Source organism: Aegilops tauschii, chromosome 7, assembly GCF_002575655.3.
Source record: "Aegilops tauschii subsp. strangulata cultivar AL8/78 chromosome 7, Aet v6.0, whole genome shotgun sequence".
NCBI lineage: Eukaryota > Viridiplantae > Streptophyta > Magnoliopsida > Poales > Poaceae > Aegilops > Aegilops tauschii.
Window position 1 is genome coordinate 333,374,978 of NC_053041.3, and position 18,700 is coordinate 333,393,677.

The 18,700-nt window shown below is 45.7% G+C and overlaps 1 protein-coding gene across 1 annotated transcript in view; it reads left to right on the plus strand.

Moving 5' to 3' along the window:
- The window catches only part of LOC109765104 (putative fucosyltransferase-like protein), a 30,394-nt gene extending 12,167 nt beyond the window's left edge, over nt 1-18,227 (plus strand). Inside the window, exons 4-7 of the mRNA XM_020323887.4 lie at nt 15,691-15,795; nt 16,257-16,413; nt 17,308-17,535; nt 17,785-18,227. Of these exons, the coding sequence (XP_020179476.1) occupies nt 15,691-15,795; nt 16,257-16,413; nt 17,308-17,535; nt 17,785-18,040 (746 nt within the window). The 3' untranslated portion in view covers nt 18,041-18,227. The remainder of the gene's footprint in view (nt 1-15,690; nt 15,796-16,256; nt 16,414-17,307; nt 17,536-17,784) is intronic.
- The last annotated feature ends 473 nt before the right edge of the window (nt 18,228-18,700 follow it).

The following is an 18,700-nucleotide window of genomic DNA, read 5'->3' on the forward strand; positions in this document are numbered from 1 at the left end:
TGTGACTCACACACCTCGGTCATGAGCAGCGCAACATCTTCATCGGTTTGCTTCTGTGTCAGGTTTGCACGCTCCTGCTTTGGCTCTGCACAGTCGGAGGCAAAATGTCCATGCTCATCTCAGACCTTCGAAATATTGAACTTCCTATGTTTCTTTTGCTTTCCTTTTCCGCTGTTCTCATGTGGTTGCTTGTTCCAGTATCAAGATACAAGGACTTGTTTGGTGACCCTGTTAGTTTGGGTGTGACTTTTTCTTCGTGCTGCATCACCTTGTCACCCGTGACTTAAGTATTCTCAGCTACCTCACATACCTTGGTCATGAGCGGCGCTGCATCTGCATCTTAATCGGTTTGCTTCTGTGTCAGGTTGCTCACTACCGTTTCTGCTTGGATAGTTAGAGGTGAAATGTCCATGCTCATCATAGTTAAAACACTTCACCTTTGAAATGACGAACTTCCTATGTTTCTTCCATTGTTCTTAAGGCCGTAAGCCGAGGCAAGGAGCCCAAGCCCCACCTTACCTTTGAAGTGTGTAAGTCGAGGCGGTAAGGCGAGGCAAGGTTACTCCTTAGACATAGAAGGAACAGGGCAATCAAGTAGTTTAGCAGCAGTTTAGCACGTACTATGCACTTCCCTGTATTGCAAGGAATGCCACGACCTATGCACTTCCTTGCGGCCCAAAAGCCCATCTAGTAGCTATATACTCCCGTGACCTAATTCCACTATCCTCACTCCCCCTCCCATTTCTAGATAATATCTAGAATGTTGAATCTTAACTAATGTTTTCTAGAGTGTTTTAGCTATCAGTAGAAGTTGATATGTGAAGGCTTCCCAAAGCCCTATAAATAAAGGTTCTCACCTCTAGTTTGTAACCAGACTGTGTACCCCACTATCTAGAACTTGGTGTTCTTATCTAAGATCTTGGATTAGATCTTGTGCTCTAGGAGTTTTGATTGAACTGCTGCTGCCACATTGGCCTGTTTCCGCCTAGCTATATCTAGCACATCACGTTTTCCTTCAACACATGCGATGTACACTTTGTAGCAGCAAGGTGGAGTTTCTCCTCCACAACCTTGTTTTGTTTCAGGTGGTACCAGACCCCTGTTGATCCGTAGTAGTTCTTGGTGTCCTCTTTGAGAGAGCTGTAGCAAGTGATAGAGCAATTGGAGGAGAGTATGGATGCTGCAGAACAACAAATTGAAACGCTGTGTAAAGATCGTAATTCAAGATTCGATCAACTAGTTGAGATGAAAAGAAAGAGTGCCCCCCTGTTGCCAATGATGAAAATTCATAGATGGTGGACGAAGATGTTCAACAGGAAATAAAGGGAGGTAGTCTTCAAGCAAGACTACCACAACAACGTGCATTGTTTTTAAGGCGTCCGTAAGGCGTTTCCTAGGTGACGCTTAGGCGTCAGGGCGCCTTGCAAGCCCAAGGCGTCCACCTTTCCTTAGGTACCTACGTAAGGTGTCCGCCTTAAGCTTTAAGGCGTCTGAAGCGTCAGCATAGACGTCCAGGTTGGCGCCCTAGTCTATATTGGACGCCTTGAGCTTGCCAGGCAGGCATGGGAGCAGTTTTAGGCGGGAAACAGAGTCTTGGCAGGAAACATAGATGCTATTGGCGCCAACAGGTAAGAGAGGGGAGATAGAGAGAGAAACAACCCCCAATCCACACGCACCTCCTCCTCTCCAGTGGCTCTCACTCACATCCCTCGAATCTCTTTTAGTGGCTAGTAGAACTAAGTTTTTCTTGTCGCTCTTCGTGGAGTCACTCAATTTTGGCTTGTGGCGCTCACTCTCTTTTTGGTGGTTCACTCTCTCACTAGTCTCTCCACGAAGCCTCGATGCTTGCTTGTCGGCGATCACTTGACTTGGCGACATGTGTCGAATCACGTACTCCTTGCCCTTCATCTTGAAGCTATAGTGATTGGTTCGCCCGTTGTGGATGACACCGTGTTCGAATTGCTAAGGTCGTCCTAGGAGATGACACACAGACATAGGAACCACATCACACTCCAAGGTGTCTTCGTATGCGCCGATCTTGAAGGATACTTGAACGGTGTGCTCCACTTGAATGGTACAAGAGTCACTTAGCCATTGGACCTTGTAGGGGCGAGGGTGCTTCTTGACCAATTGTAGCTTGGAGCATAATTCTTCACTTGCCAAATTGTGGCAATTTGCGCCGTCGATGATCACCTTGACGGAACGTCCTTGGATGCCCGCATTGGTGTGGAAGATAGGGCAACATTTGTCTTCATCTTATTGTTGTTGAAGTGTCAAGATCTTGGAGCAACAAGAGCGGGGCTCGGATCGTTGTCGCAAAAGATTTGCGCATCTTCATCTTCATTCACTTGGCGATGCATGGCCACGTGCTCTAGTGCTTCCATGTCCTCTTCGCTCATGGAGTCATAGGTGCCGTCATCATTGGCAATCATTGTGCACCGTGTGGGGCACTCGAATATCTTGTGGCCACGGCCCTTGCAAGTGAAACATTGAATTGAACTTGCCTTGGCGGTAGCATCCGTTGGAGTAGTTGACGAGGAAGCTCTTGGCTTGTAGGTTCTTGAAAGAGGACGACTCAAAGATGTCGTAGCTTGCTTAGAACTTGATTTGTCACTGGTGTGGGGTGAAGCTCGAGTAGTAGTTGTAGGCGTCGTAGTTGTGGAAGCTTGGGAATAGGAGCCGTAGGTCTTGGAAGAGTACTTGTACTTGAAGTCATCTTGCACTTATCGCTCCGCCTTGGTCGCTCGGTACACTAGTTCAAGGAGATTGGAGTAAGGTTGGAAATAGGCAATCTTCTTGATTGGGTGGTTGAGGCCATTCAAGAAGCGTGCCATAGTTTGCTCGTCATCTTCCTTGACGTTGGCTCGTATCATGGCAATCTCCCATCTCTTGGTAGTATTCTTCCACCGACTTTGTGCCTTGCTTGAGGAGTTGCAACGAGCTCTCATGATATCCTTCATTTGGTTCCAAGTCGTGATGGGTGGATCGCCTTTCTCCCTTTGTCGCTCAATCGCTTGCTCCCACCAAATGAGGACATAGTCTTGAAACTCAAGGGAGGCCATGGTGATTTTCTTCTCCTCTTCATAATTGTGTAGCCGGAATATCTTGTCGACCTTCATTGCCCATGAGAGGTATTTTTCAGGATCGGTGCTTCCGGAGAACTTTGGCATGGTGAATTTGAGCTTGTCGTAGCGTTGTTCTTCATCATAGTGGCGATGATGATGTCGCTCATGTCTTGGAGGTGGGTCTTCAACCTCTTGTTCCTTATGATTGGCTTGACGTTGAGGGTGAGGGATTCTTGCTTGGTTCCTCCTTTCTTGGCGCTCCGCAAGACGAGCGGCTAAATCTTGTTGCTCTTGACAGAGCTCTTCTTGTTCACATACTCGGTTGCGCTCATTGACGGCGCGAGTGGCTTCTCGGAGAGCACGTTGTGCTTCAAGCGCTTGTTCCTCACGGTGTTGTTCTTGCCGTAGTGCGTCGCCGTCTTGGTCGCCTTGGCGTCGGCGTTGTCGAGCTTGCCCTTGGTCCATGGCATCTTGTTCTTGGTGACGATGTCGTCCACGCTCTCGAAGACGGTCTTGCAACCCCTTGCCATGGAATGGATTTTATGAAGCTTGATGCTCGTCCCGATGATGAGAACGATGTTTTGTTTTGACCTTGATGAGAACGATGTTGTGGAGGACTTGCATCGGAAGAGGTGTCCGAAGAGTGGTGACTCGAGTGGCGCCGTCTTGATGAAGAAGATGTGGAAGAAGTGCGGTTGGCCATTAAGGCACGAAATTCTTCCATTTGAGTGGATAGCTTGGCGTCAAGGTAGTCCCGGATCCTTGCTTTTGAGTGGCGTAAGTCGGTGGCGAGTTGCTCGATGCGTTCGCCCAAAGCTTCACTTTCTTGATGTAGTGCTCGTTGAACGCCGAAGAGATGACCTTTGGTGACGTAGTCATTCGTGTCATCTTGCTCCTCGAATAGTGGGTTCGATGTACTTGGCCTATCCATCATGGTCAAGTAGAGGTGAGTAGGAAATGAGGGAACAATATATTGAGGGTGTATTGAGTATAACTCAATGTAGTGCTATAATAGTAGAATTGGTATCGGGTTTGTTTCTCACACCTACAAAAGTAAAGGCTTGTTGAGGAGTTTGGTTAGGATGAGTGGCACAAAATTCAAGCAAGTGTTAGTCAAGATATTGATAATGTTGAAGAGATTCACAAATTGCAAGTAAAACAAATAGATTAAAACCGAGGATGACACTTGGAACACACACACGAAAGATAAGTGCGATCCGCGCAATCAAGGAATGAGCACAAAATGCGATATCACCAAAAATGCTCGTGTTGCACGGATACTAGAGATGATAACTCGACCGCTCAATGGGCTAGATATGCTGTGCACCAAACTATTAGAGTAACATGCCGTCTTCAATCCCAAATATGCTATGTGTATATGATCCAATATGATGTAATTATGCAAAATGGCTCAATGCTGCTGCTTACAAGCTCTTTGTTTCTCTTCTTTTGCTTAAAAGCCTTTTCCATTTTTTTGTATATACTATGCCAAAATGCTTGATGCTCGAGCCAATATATGAGACAAGTATGTAAGATATGCACGGGAGACACTTACGACACAATGATGGTAGCAAGATGATTGCACGCTAAAAGTAGCTATGCGGCGTAAGCGTATCACTAAGGTGCGATATGCACAGGAGACACTTACGACACAATGATGGTAGCAAGATGATTGCATGCTAAAAGTAGCTATGCGGCGTAAGCATATCACTAAGGTGCACAAAAGAGCGTGGCCAGGCAATTCTCAACTCGCTAGTCTCGACAGGAAAGGAACACAAAATGGCTCGGGGCTATCAATGCAACAGCAAGGAATGTACAAAGATGTCGTCGAGGTTACCGTCCTTGCTTACGGTTGGTATGAAGGTGAAGAGGTTGTTGTCATGTCGAGTCCGTGGCGATGATGAATGGCGGTGATGTTGATGTTGAACCGTCCCTAATTAGCCAAAACACCTTAGGAAACGAAAATTGCATGGGCACGAGGTTGAGGATAAGTGAGGCCCGTGTGCACGGGGTCCCATGGGCACGGGGTTGTCAGGGGCCTGTGCGCACGGGATGTTCCGCTAGCACAAGAACACACCCAAATCCGTGGTAAAAGAAAAATTTCGGAGAAAATTCGATGGTGGAAGAGGTTGAGGATGGAGGGGAGGGTCTGATCCACTTGCCAAACCACAAATTCGTGGACCAAATCAACAAAATCTCACAAGATCTAACAAATTGCAAATTTTTTGGTAGGGCTATGTTTGTGGGGATTTAAGAATTGGGACAAAAATCAACAAAATTAGGCTAGAAAAGTGGGGGTAGGTACTAAGATGTGAATCAACCTTGCTCTGATCCAAGATGATGTAGGGTGGAACCCTAGTTTATGATCTTTTCACATTTGGAGGGGAAAAAGGGGAAGAATCAAGAGGAACACAAGAGAAATCACTCGAACAAAACCCAAATCACACATCCACTAGAATAGCATACATGAGATCCACAAGTATAACATGAACAATCAAGGGAAAATAGCACAAAGGTAAGGTTCTTCTCAAATCCAAAGGAGATGAGGTCTTGATGATAGTCTTCTCCAAGAGGAGGTCTTGATATCCATTTGGGGATCTTCTCCTAAGAGGTCTTTGTTAGAGTTATAAGTCATGTACCCCTTTGTATTTATCCCGTTGTATAAGGGGTTTCCTGCATATGTTCCACACCTGTACATGTATATATATCGGCCTATGGCCTCATGGGAATACTAGTTGCATATTTTCCTAACATGGTATTAGAGCTAGGTCAATTTTTTGCACGCTGCAACTCGTGCTAATTGATCCGCCCCGCGACGCCATTGTCCTCTGTGGCCGCCGCTCTGTTTCCCCGTCGCCGCTGCCTCTCTTCCCGATCGAGCGCTGTGTCCCCGTCGCCGCTGCCTCTGCTCCCGATCGACTGGGCCGCTTCTTCCCGATCGAGCGCTGCGGCCGCCGTGTGGATCGCCAGCTCCTCTCCTCCCGATCGACTGGGCCGTGTGCCGCTGCCTCTCCTCCCGATTGGCCGCCGCCAGGCTCCTCTGGCCGATCGACTGGGCCGTGTGGATCGCCCTCCCGCCGTGTGGATCGCTAGGCTCCTCTCCTCCCGATCGGCTGGGCTGCTGTCCCTCTCCTCCCGATCGGCCCCTGCTGCCAGGCTGTCCAGGCCAACTTGGAGTTTCATCGTGTCTACGAGTTCCTGTCTCGGCTCCGTAAGGAGTTTGAGCCCCGGCGTGCTCAGTTGTTTGCTCGTGGCCGTATTTCTCTCATGGAGGCGCTTTCAGAGATTCGTGCTGAGGAGACTCGCTTACGTGGTGCTGGTTTGCTGGAGGTTCCCTCTGTGCTCGCTACTCGGGCTTCTTCCACTCCACCTGCTGCACCGCCACATTCTCGCTCGAGTGCTCCGCCGCTCTTGCCCACTCCTTCTGGAGGCTCAGGTCGCCCCCGTCCACATTGTGACTACTGCAACAATGATGGTCATATTGAGTCCCAGTGCTACACAAAGCGGAAACACCTGCGCAAGGCGCGATCATCCTCCTCGGGGACTTCGTCATCTCCCTCGACAGCTTCAGCCATTGCTTTGACTGAGCAGGATATTCTGAGACTTAAGCGTCTGCTCGCGGCTTCAGGTTCTTCCTCGACGGGTACTGCTGGTTCTGTGACTGATGCTTCCCGCACTGAGCACCCGCCCTCTACACAGTCAGGTACATCCCCATGGGTTTTGGACTCTGGAGCTTCTTTTCATATGTCTTCTCATTCTTCCGCTTTGTCCTCTCTTCGATCGCTAGATTCTCCTGTTCATGTCTTCACTGCTGATGGTACTCCACTTTCTGTTGCTAGTAGAGGCCATCTTTCCACTCCTTATTCTGTTCCTGATGTTGCTCATGTTCCTCGACTTACCATGAATCTGTTTTCTGCCGGTCAACTTACTGATTCTGGTTGTCGTGTCATCCTTGATGTTGACTCTTGTTCTGTCCAGGATCGTCGCACGCACACTCTGGTTGGGGCTGGCCCTCGCCGCCGTGATTCTCAGGGTCTTTGGGAATTGGACTGGCTTCATGTTCCTTCTGCTGCCACCACCATCGCCAGTCCCTCCGCTGCTGTCGCCTCTGTTACTGGTTCTTTCAAGCAGTGGCATCATCGACTTGGTCATCTGTGTGGTTCTCGGTTATCGTCTTTAGTTCGTCGAGGTCTTCCGGGGTTTGTCTCAGGAGATGTCTCTTTAGAGTGTCAGGGTTGTCGTCTTGGCAAGCAGATTCAGTTACCATATTCACATAGTGAGTCAGTGTCTACGCGTCCTTTTGATTTAGTCCATTCTGATGTATGGGGTCTGGCTCCTTTCGCTTCGAAAGGTGGTCATAAATACTATATTATTTTCATCGATGATTTTTCTCGTTACACATGGCTTTATTTCATGACTTCTCGTAGTGAGGTGTTGTCTATTTATAAGCGTTTTGCTGCCATGGTTCATACTCAGTTCTCTTCACCCATTCGTGTTTTTCGTGCTGACTCCGCTGGCGAGTATATCTCTAAGATGTTGCGTGGTGTCCTTGCTGAGCAGGGTACTCTTGCCCAGTTCTCTTGTCCTGGTGCTCATGCTCAGAATGGCGTGTCTGAGCGCAAGCATCATCACCTTCTTGAGACGGCTCGTGCGATGATGATCGCCGCCTCTCTTCCGCCTCATTTTTGGGCCGAGGCTATCTCCACTTCCGCCTATCTCATCAACCTTCAGCCGTCCGCTGCTTTGCAGGGTGGTGTTCCTTTTGAGCGTCTTTTTGACCGTTCTCCCGATTATTCGATGCTTCGCTTGTTTGGTTGTGTTTGCTATGTTCTTCTTGCCCCTCGCGAACGCGCCAAACTGACCGCTCAGTCTGTTGAGTGTGTCTTCTTAGGCTACAGTGATGAACATAAGGGCTATCGTTGTTGGGATCCTGTCGGTCGTCGGATGCGTATCTCTCGAGACGTGACTTTTGATGAGTCTCGTCCTTTCTACCCACGCCCATCATCGATTTTTTTCGTGGAGGATATCTCTTTCCTCACTTTTCCTGACTCACCTATCACCCCCGTCGCGCCTGTGCCTATTTGTTCCACTCCCTCTGCTTCTCCACCCCTCGTCGATTTGCAGCCACCATCTTCCCCGGTCTCCTCACCTCGCATGTCACCGGATTCTACACCTTCCTCTCCGGTGACTTCTTCGTCGCCACCCCCTGATTCTACCTTGGCGATTCCTCCTTCTATTGTTCCATCTTTTCCTCAGCATTACACTCGTCGTTCACGACCTGTGGATGCTTCCTTGGATGAGTCGTCCTCTTCCTCTCAGCCTACTTATGGCTTGCGTTCTCGTCCTCGTCCGCCTGTTGATCGCTTTGGTTTTCCCACCGCTGGTGCTGCTGTTCTTGAGCCGACTTCTTACCGTCAGGCTGTTGTTCATCCTGAATGGCAGTTTGCGATGGCAGAGGAGATTGCTGCTCTTGAACGCACTGGTACCTGGGATCTTGTTTCTCTTCCTCCCGGAGTCCGTCCCATCACTTGTAAGTGGGTCTACAAGGTTAAGACTCGCTCCGATGGTTCTCTTGAGCGTCACAAAGCTCGTCTCGTGGCTCGTGGTTTTCAGCAGGAGCATGGTCGTGATTATGACGAGACTTTTGCTCCTGTGGCCCATATGACCACTATTCGTACACTTCTTGCCGTTGCCTCTGCACGCCACTGGTCTATATCTCAGCTTGATGTTAAGAATGCCTTTCTTAATGGTGAGCTGCGTGAGGTGTACATGCAGCCACCCCCTGGGTATTCTGTTCCTGATGGCATGGTATGTCGTCTTCGTCGCTCTCTCTATGGCCTTAAGCAAGCCCCTCGCGCCTGGTTTGAGCGTTTTGCCTCTGTGGTCACTACTGCTGGTTTTTCAGCAAGTGCTCATGATCCAGCCTTGTTTATTCACCTTTCTCCTCGTGGTCGGACTCTTCTTCTTCTCTATGTTGATGACATGGTCATCACTGGGGATGACCCCGAGTATATTGCCTTTGTAAAGGCCCGTCTTAATGAGCAGTTTCTTATGTCTGATCTTGGACCTCTTCGCTACTTTCTTGGGATTGAAGTCTCTTCTACCTCTGATGGCTTTTTTATATCCCAGGAAAAGTATATCCAGGATCTTCTTGCTCGTGCTGCTCTTACTGACGAGCGCGTTGTTGAGACTCCTATGGAGCTCAATGTTCACCTCCGTGCTACTAATGGTGATCCTCTCCCTGACCCGACGCGTTATCGTCATCTTGTTGGCAGTCTTGTCTATCTAGCTGTCACTCGTCCGGACATCTCTTATCCGGTTCATATTCTGAGTCAGTTTGTCTCTGCTCCCACATCGGTTCACTATAGTCATCTCCTTCGTGTTCTCCGATATCTTCTGGGCACGATCTCTCACCGTCTATTCTTTCCTAGCTCCAGTTCTTTACAGCTTCAGGCCTATTCGGATGCTACGTGGGCTAGTGATCCTTCTGATCACCGTTCACTTTCTGCTTACTGTGTTTTTCTTGGTGGTTCTCTCATTGCCTGGAAGACGAAGAAACAGATTGCAGTTTCCCGTTCGAGTGCTGAGGCTGGGTTGCGAGCCATGGCTCTTTTGACGACAGAGGTGACTTGGTTACGGTGGTTACTTCAGGATTTTGGTGTTTCTGTCACTACACCGACTCTGCTCTTATCTGACAGTACAGGTGCTATTAGCATTGCGCGCGATCCTGTGAAGCATGAGCTCACCAAGCATATTGGTGTTGATGCTTTCTATGTGCGCGCTGCTGTGCAGGATCAGGTTATTGCTCTTCAGTATGTGCCTTCCGAGTTACAGTTGGCAGATTTCCTGACGAAGGCCCAGACTAGAGCACAACATGGCTTTTATCTCTCCAAACTCAGTGTTGTTCATCCACCATGAGTTTGAGGGGGGGGGGGGGGGGTGTTAGAGTTATAATATAAGTCATGTACCCCTTTGTATTTATCCCGTTGTATAAGGGGTTTCCTGCATATGTTCCACACCTGTACATGTATATATATCGGCCTATGGCCTCATGGGAATACTAGTTGCATATTTTCCTAACAGTCTTGATCTCCAAGAGTAGTGGTAGATGAGCGACGCTCTCTCTAGATCATATTCATATACTTTGCTATCCCTAACAAATGGCCTAGGTACGAAATATATAGGTGGCTGGAGGTGAGGGACAAGTGGAGGGGCAAAAGAGGCAATCCACGGCCAGCTCGCTGGAGAGTCCGTGCGCACGGGCTAAGTGGACCCGTGGGCATGGTACATGCCCGTGCGCACGGGGTGCCCAGCTGCTACAGTGGAGGGCCCGTGCGCACGGGGTCCTGGAGGTATCCAGAAACTCTCTGGATAGGCCGTGCGCACGGGGTCGCCTGGGTGCGCCTTTTTCTTGCTGCTGGCCTCCATCTTCCGTGCAATCTTCTCGTCCTTCTTCTTGGACTTGACGAGGCTCCTTAGCTCTATGGTGGGGGTCGTTCTCATATCTAATGATACACAATGTTCCATGGTTAGGTAGCAACCAAGTCCCATCCATATTTTCATGTCGAGCTCGAAGAGGAGTGAGTTCACCTCGCTTTCGATGGCACGTGCACGTGCTCTTGTCATTGGTCCACTTGGTGCTTGATGAGTCGGTGTGGTGTCCATGGCGATGACCAAAGGATGCTCCGCATCACAAGACGACCTATCCCGAAGCAAACTAGAAGCAAGGGTAAGGCAAAGAAGGCCCAAATGTTATAAATGTGGTGAAGGGAGACATCGAACAATTGGCCACTGAGGAAATTTGTTTAACACAACTATCCATGATGGTGAAGACGATAAGGAAGAATACAAATCTGAAGAGAGGGACAAGAAGGTGAAGAGGTGGTATGTGTGATTCAACATCTGCTATGTTCCATACCACAACTTGATAACACACAACGAAAGAAAATGTTTGATAGCAAATGCACGGTAAATGGCAAGGTATGCAAATTAGTGATTGATAGTTGCAATAGCGAGAATCTTATCTCCTAGAATTTGGTGACCATTTAAAGCTTGAAACTCATCATCATGCCAATCCCTACACTATTGGGTGGATCAAGAAAGGAGTGAATATGAGGATCACCAAACAATGCAACCTGCCATTTCCTTCGGGCAAGTATTATCGCTCGAATGTGTTATCTGATGTGGTTGATATGGGTGCCAGCCATGTTCTTTTTGGAAGACCTTGGCAATTTGATGTGGATACGCTAAGGGAAGGAATTACTCTTTCATTTGGAACAAGAGAAAGATAATTATTTTACCAAACAATACTCATAGTAAGACCTCTAAGGAGGAAAGGAAAAGTATGTTAAATATCTCCTACACCTCTAATGAGTTTATGGAAGACTTGAAGGAGGCATATTTGTGTGCTGCACTTATTGTGAAAGGAGAGGAGCAACCGGTTGTCGAAGTTCCAACAACGGTACATTGCTTATTAGCAGAATTTCAGAACATACTTGGAGAGCCACAAGGCCTACCATTGATGAGAGGAATTCAACATAGAATTGATTTAATTATGGAAGCAAGTCTTCCCGATCCTCCACACTACCGAATGTGCCCAAAAGAGCATGATATATTGAAGGAGAAAGTTGAGGAATTGCCATAGGAGGCACATTCGAGAAAGTATTAGCCGGTGTGTGCTGTACTAGCCCTGCTCACAGCAAAGAAAAATGGATCTTGGCGCATGTGTGTGGATAGTAGAGCCATCAACAAGATCATCGTAAGGTACATATTCCCTATTACCCGCCTGGATGATATGTTGAATCAACTTAGTGGGGCTAGAGTGTTCACAAAGCTAGATTTAAGGAGCTGATATCATCAAATTCATATTAGACCTGGGGATGAATGGAAAGCAACCTTCAAGACAAAGGGTTGCTTGAATGGGCGACCATGCCATTTGGACATTCAGAATGCACCAAGCACCTTTATGTACTTGATGAATCAGGTCCTTTGGCCCTTCTTATCCCCCTTTGTTGTGGTTTATTTTGATCGTGTTGACGATGTTGGTGAACCAGTTTGGAACGATGCTGAACAGTCGCTGCACCATGGCCTTGTCCGCGGGAGTCATGCCAATGGAACGGATCTTTCTCACTAGCATGGTAAGCTTTCTAGCGAACTTCGGGATCGTCTCCCCATCCGCCATGTCGAGGTGATCAAACTGCCTCTTGAGCTGGGGTGCACACGCCTTTTCACTCCTCGCTGATGAGCACACACCGGATCGGCTTCCATGCCTCCTCCGCGGTGCCGTAGTTACAACCTACATCATCAACGTGATCTGGGACAGATTGAGAGAGCGCGGCGAACACTCCCTCATTTGCCAGCTGGTTGAACTCCTTGGTCGCCGACCAGATGGAGAGTGCCTTCATCTTCAAGGCCCACAATGAGTAGTTCATTTCTGTCAGCATCGATATTGCACTGGCACGTTAGTGGCCCTAGATGCGGCAGCTAGCACCAGGACGCCGACGTCTGCATTGCTTGCACCGGTCTTCCTGGCCGGTGGTGGCGTGTACTTTTCGCCGCATCCTTTTCCACCACACTTCTTAGGAGATGTATCCCCCATCGTCGCCCCCAAACACCTCTGATCATCGCCACCACACGCCCAAAAGTCCTAACCTTAAGGCTATGGTACCATTGATGGTTTTTGTGGGTGATCTGCTCTCCCTCTCTCTCTGTCTCTCTTTCTTTCTTAGATGAACTGCAGTACTGCACGTGAACCAAGCTGGACAAAGACAGAGTGGATGAACGCAGTCACAGGGATAAGAGGTTTTTGAGACGTGTAAACTCTGCATCTTTTATTTTTTACCCTCGCCACGATCCTACAATTGTGCACGCCATCCCACGAGCTGGGATCATGCCGAGTCAAGAGCTTAACTAAACGAGCTAAAGACTAGGCCTGGCCACAGCTGGAACGCAGCAAGCTTCTGGCCCATGCAGACTACTTGCAGGCTAAAGAACGTGTGGGTACGCTTATATAGCTACTATGAAGATAGGAGACATGAAAGATGCAGATACCTCGAGGTTAACATTAACACTGTATTCTTGATCAACGCCGTGTTCACATTTTGGGATTTAGAATGTACTTTAGTCTTCGATAATGAGCTACTGGTAACTTCACATTTGACTTGTACATTTGGTTTTTCAACATACATATGTGCTCGTAATTGTGTTTATGAGGTGCTGGCAATCCCATCCTCCCAGGCTCAAACCTGGGACAACTAACCTCTCTCTAAAATCAAATTGCATGTGTGCCTGCCTGGAGCTTACAAAATGGTTTTCTTAGTAAGTATTGTTAGAAAATACAGAAAATCTATGTTGAAACCGTGAGAATACATGTCTTCCCATGCTGCTCCTTTTCCAGTGGGTTTTACCTATATATGGAGAGAGCACATGCATGAATGCAGCAATTGTACACATCATGCTGACATCATCACATTAATTGCTTTTTATGAATTTTTGAAATGATTTATCTCACAAACAGTTAATCTGATTAGCGATCCGCCTTAACCAGCGGGTTTGCCTCGGCGAGGGCTTTGAAACAAGATCGCTTGTTGACATGTTTTGATGATTTTTGTCGTCGCCACAAGTCGCCAGATTATTACCGTAGTTGCCATCTTAATGGTGAACAGTTGCCATGATGATTGTATATAATTATCAGATAATACTCCCTCCGTTTCAGTTTACAAGTCCTACGCGTATACCTAGGTTGTCAATTTTATCACCCTAATATGAACTATATAACACAAAAATTATACCGTTTAAAAATAGAACATCTGAAGTTTATATTGGTATATTTTTTGTAATATATGACTTGTATTAGGTTGGTCAAATTGACGACCTAGGGGTACGCGCACGCCCTGTAAACTGAGAGAGAGGGAGTAGTAGCGTATGTTCAAGAACACTGCAATGTTATGCATAGCTAGACAGTGTATTCAAGAGCAAGAATTATGAGTGCGCGAGTCGAGCCGAGGTTGAGACTCATAGACTAATCGTTAGTAGTCTAGGCTAATGCTGGACTACTCAACATGGTACTGTAATACCCATCTTACAGTACTCAACTACTAATACCTAGTATGTAGTATATACTAGTATATAGTACAGTACAGTACAGTATACAAAAAAAAAATGAATGCATGGGAAGTGGATGCAGAACCTGAGGCTGTGCCAATTGTGATAGCTATTCATGAGGAAGTGGATGAAGTACTCAATTGCTCACTTGTCCCTCCCAATTTCCCCTAAAAAACCTTATCCCTCCCAAATTGAGTTGATCGACTCAAACACCCAGACTAGTCTGGACTAGTCGCTCCACCACTCGACTCAACAAGCTAGTCTACACGAAGAAGCTAGTCGACAGTAAGATTGAGACTACTAGACTAGTCACGTGACTAGTCAAGACTAGTCGTGAGACTCGTATTTTCCTGGATTTATTTCAGTTTTTCCAGTGATGTTCGTTCAGTGGGGGGAGACGTTCACGTCAACTATGACGCACCTGTGATGACTTCGTCAATCTCAAGATGTTGTGCCGGCTCAGTATCTCCGAGGTGCTCATAGAGGTAGGGTGTGCGTGCGTGCGTTCATAGGGGTAAGTGCATGCCCGTGTATGTGAGCATCTGCAAATGTACTGTGTTAAAAAAGAAGTGGTCAGCTAACAGCCCACACGACCGCCACAAATACATGCAACACAAAAGCAACGCCCCATCCACTTTACACATGTACCCCACCATGAGGCTCCAGCCCGGTTCACCAGAACGCTTCCCTTCAAGCGAGCTTAGAGTTTTAGGTGATGCCTTGTTGCATGCATGCAAGAAAGAGATGGGAGGGTGCCGGCGCACGGGTGGGCAAAAATGCGACGCCGCTCTCTGGTGCAGTCCCATAAAATATGTTGCTGCTAGATGTTTGTGACAGCTGTGATGTCAGCACTGCTAAAACTCACACATGGATTGTCTATTCAGTCCTTTTCTGCCTCGGTATGTTCTCAAATTTTGTGTTTATCTTGAAAAAGAGTCTGTTGCAAGAATTTAGTGATGCGAGTGGCGGTGATATCGAGCACATTGTTTGATTTCCGAAGGTTAAAGCTTAATAGCCATGGTTCCCCTTTCTTGTTTAAATTGAGTAATTGACAAGGGCTTTGACCGTATTATATACATCAGTTGTTTATAGGTTCAACTAATTGCAACAATGAGGATTGTTAGGTCCAACTTCGTTAATTAAGGTTCTAATTTGTATCATTATGTAGTTATTTACTCCCGCCTATTGCAAACATGAGCAGTTTTTGACATTGCTAATTATACCATATTACAATGCCTCAATGAAACGTAAATTTGTATATTTCTTGATGAGTCTAGTAATACCAATTTCATGTGGCCAGTCTAGATATGTTGTTCTTCACTGATGTTGTCAAATCTAAAATTGCTTGCATCGGCATGATTCTAGGGTGACTTATGTTTGTCATTGTTGGGCCTGCATGCTTTTACTACCCATGAAAACAACGGCACATGATGCTTTTGTCTTGGATGCATAATTTTTGTTGTTATATTACACTTGAGTTGAAATAATTGTAATGCCTACTTCGTTTGCTGCTTGGATGCAGTGGACAAAGTGGAGACTCTAAAGCGCTACAAATTCAGCTTGGCTTTTGAGAATTCTAATGAGGAAGATTATGTTACAGAAAAGTTTTTTCAGTCACTGGTAACAGGTAATACTGTATGCTATAACCACTCACCCAAATCCCAGTGCACTCCTACGACCCACACAATTTGCATCGGGTAACTCTCATTGAGCATAGCAGGCTGAGTATATGTAACTAGGTTGTGCCTCATGACTTCAATTAGTTGAGTAATGAATTCTATGAACTGCATGTGCTAGTTTATTCGAAAATATTTTGTTCACATGGAAAAAGTCTATGATCTCATCAATTGAAATGTATTGTAAAAATGCCATCTTCAAGAAACTAGACATACTGTGAAACAAAAGGAGTTGCATTCTCAAGTGATTAGAAGAATCACCATTTTTCTAATATTCTCCATGTTTACTCATTGACACTTTCTTATTTTGTTGCTATATTCCAGAAGTCGATTTACATTTTAAGTTTATGAAGTTTTAACTGTAGATGGAATGGAAGTGATTTTCCAATATTTGATTTGCACTTCATTACAGGGGCCATTCCAGTTGTCGTTGGCGCACCAAATATTCAAGAGTTTTCTCCAGGAGAAGGTGCAATATTACACATTAAGGAGCTTGATGATGTCATTTCAGTTGCTAAGACAATGAAACATATTGCATCGAATCCTGATGCTTTTAATCAATCTTTGAGGTAGATATCCTTCTTTCCCAGTTGACCACATCCCTTAAGTAACATGTGTATCATGCACCAACCATTTTGTTGGAACAGCCTATGTTCTCTAGCTAAATTTGGAACAACCATGATCCGTATTTGCAAGATCAAGTACTTAATTAGCATGAGAGCAATGGAAAATATGGGAGCCTTGTTTTTCTTTTCTTAAGCTATATTCCAGTTTGCTGGGGAGTAGGCTGTGTTGCATTATGAACTTCAGTATGATGATGCTTTTGCCTATTTATTTTTGTTGCATCAGGATCAGGCATCAATCGGCAATCATCATATTTGGTTAATATGTGACTTGTTCAGGAACCAAATTGCTGCATACTTAAATCAAGGAATGAATTTCCCCATCTAGATAGGCTTTAGTGTGGCTCTGGCACTTTGTATTAAAGATAAGGATGCAATCCTAGACTGAACATGACCAACCACCTAGAGCCTACAAGCTTGAAGCACGCGGCAGTTGCTTGAATTAGGCTTTATATTATAACCAACGGGAACTTCACTCTAACTTACTAATACTTTTGAAATAATCTGTTGCTCTGAACGAAGGTGTACTGCTATCAGTGTCTACTGGGAATAGATGTGATCTCTTTCACGTCCTAGTCTCTCGGATCTCTTTATTTATTTCTACCATGATGTAATCTCTTTCACGTCCTAGTCTCTCGGATCTCTATTTATTTCTACCATGATGTGATCTCTTTCATGTCCTAGTCTCTCGGGTATCATCGAGTAAACTTTAGAAGATGCATGAAAAATCATGTTTTTATTGACAAAATCTTACGTTACAATTTTGTCAGAGATCTTCTAGCAGCCATAGCGTCATCATGTTTCTGTACTCAAATCATACCATTTGTTTTGCATCTGTAGGTGGAAGTACGATGGTCCATCTGATTCTTTCAAGGCACTTATTGACATGGCAGCGGTTCATTCATCCTGTCGCCTTTGCATACATATCGCTACGAAGATTCACGAAAAAGAAGAAAGAACGCCAAAATTTATGAATCGCTCATGTAGTTGCTCCAGCAAAAGAGGAACAGTATACCACTTATTTGTCAGAGAGAGAGGGCGGTTTAAGACAGAGAGCATTTATCTAAGGTATTGAAATACGGTTGTGCTTACCATGTATTAGTGACTGGTATTTGCAGTTAACATCATTAAGAACCAAGAGAAAAACAGCAACTTATCATTTTGTATTCCGTAGTCTCAGCTTCTGCTATGTTGTTGCCTAAGTTCTTATAAGTACTAGTTTCCTTGCATTATGAAATTATTAAGTTTTTTTTACTGCATCTTTTTGCTTGTTTCTGTTCTGCATTCTTACAGATGTTCCCTGTGTATACCATGCAGATCAGATCAGTTAACTTTAGGAGCTTTGGAGTCTGCCGTGCATGGTAAATTTAGATCCCTCAAGCATGTTCCTGTATGGAAGGATGAAAGGCCATCAAGTATTCGAGGCGGGGATGAGTTGAAGGTGTACAAAATTTACCCAATAGGTCTTACAGAAAGACAAGCGTTATATAAATTTCAATTCAGTGATGATGCTGAAGTTGCTAGATATATTAAGGGCCATCCATGTGCAAAGCTTGAGGTGATTTTTGTATAACTACAATATTGCCATCTTCTCTACCTTTTGCAACTGCAAACTAGTTCTGTGTATTGAGTTTCTGCTGTACTGTAATAGATTCCCGTTTATGTAACGTCAACCTTGGTACAAGTCACAACTTTGTAGGCTTTGTGATACTGGGATGTAAATTTCTATTGAAGGCAAGTACATCTTTTGCGGGAAACAATTAACATGGATTGCGTAACACAACTAGAGACATTGTGCTTTGTAATGACAGTGTCGGACATGCATTGTGAGTAAATCTGGGAGTAGTTCTGTTAGAGATACTAGCAAAAGTGCCTGTGCGTTGCAATGGGAGAAACAAATTATGACCCGAAGTTTCCCCATCCATGTTATCACTTCTCTTCTCTGTCTTCATTGTCGATGATGGTCACGTTGTCCGCTATACGACGAACGTTTCATCTAAACCTAAGAATTGCAGCGTGTGGATGTGTTTGAGATCTTGGTCACATCTGGACAATCTAATTCTCACGTGTTGCGTTTGTGTTATCTTGCTTTTACGTCGTAGTAGTTTAGTACTAATCAGTGAAGTAGTTTAGTACCAGTCCGTGTAGGACACAAACAAATATTAAATCCAACTTCAGTTAAAACGATAATTACCAAAGACTTAGTTTATTTTTTCTTGAGACTTTCAACCAC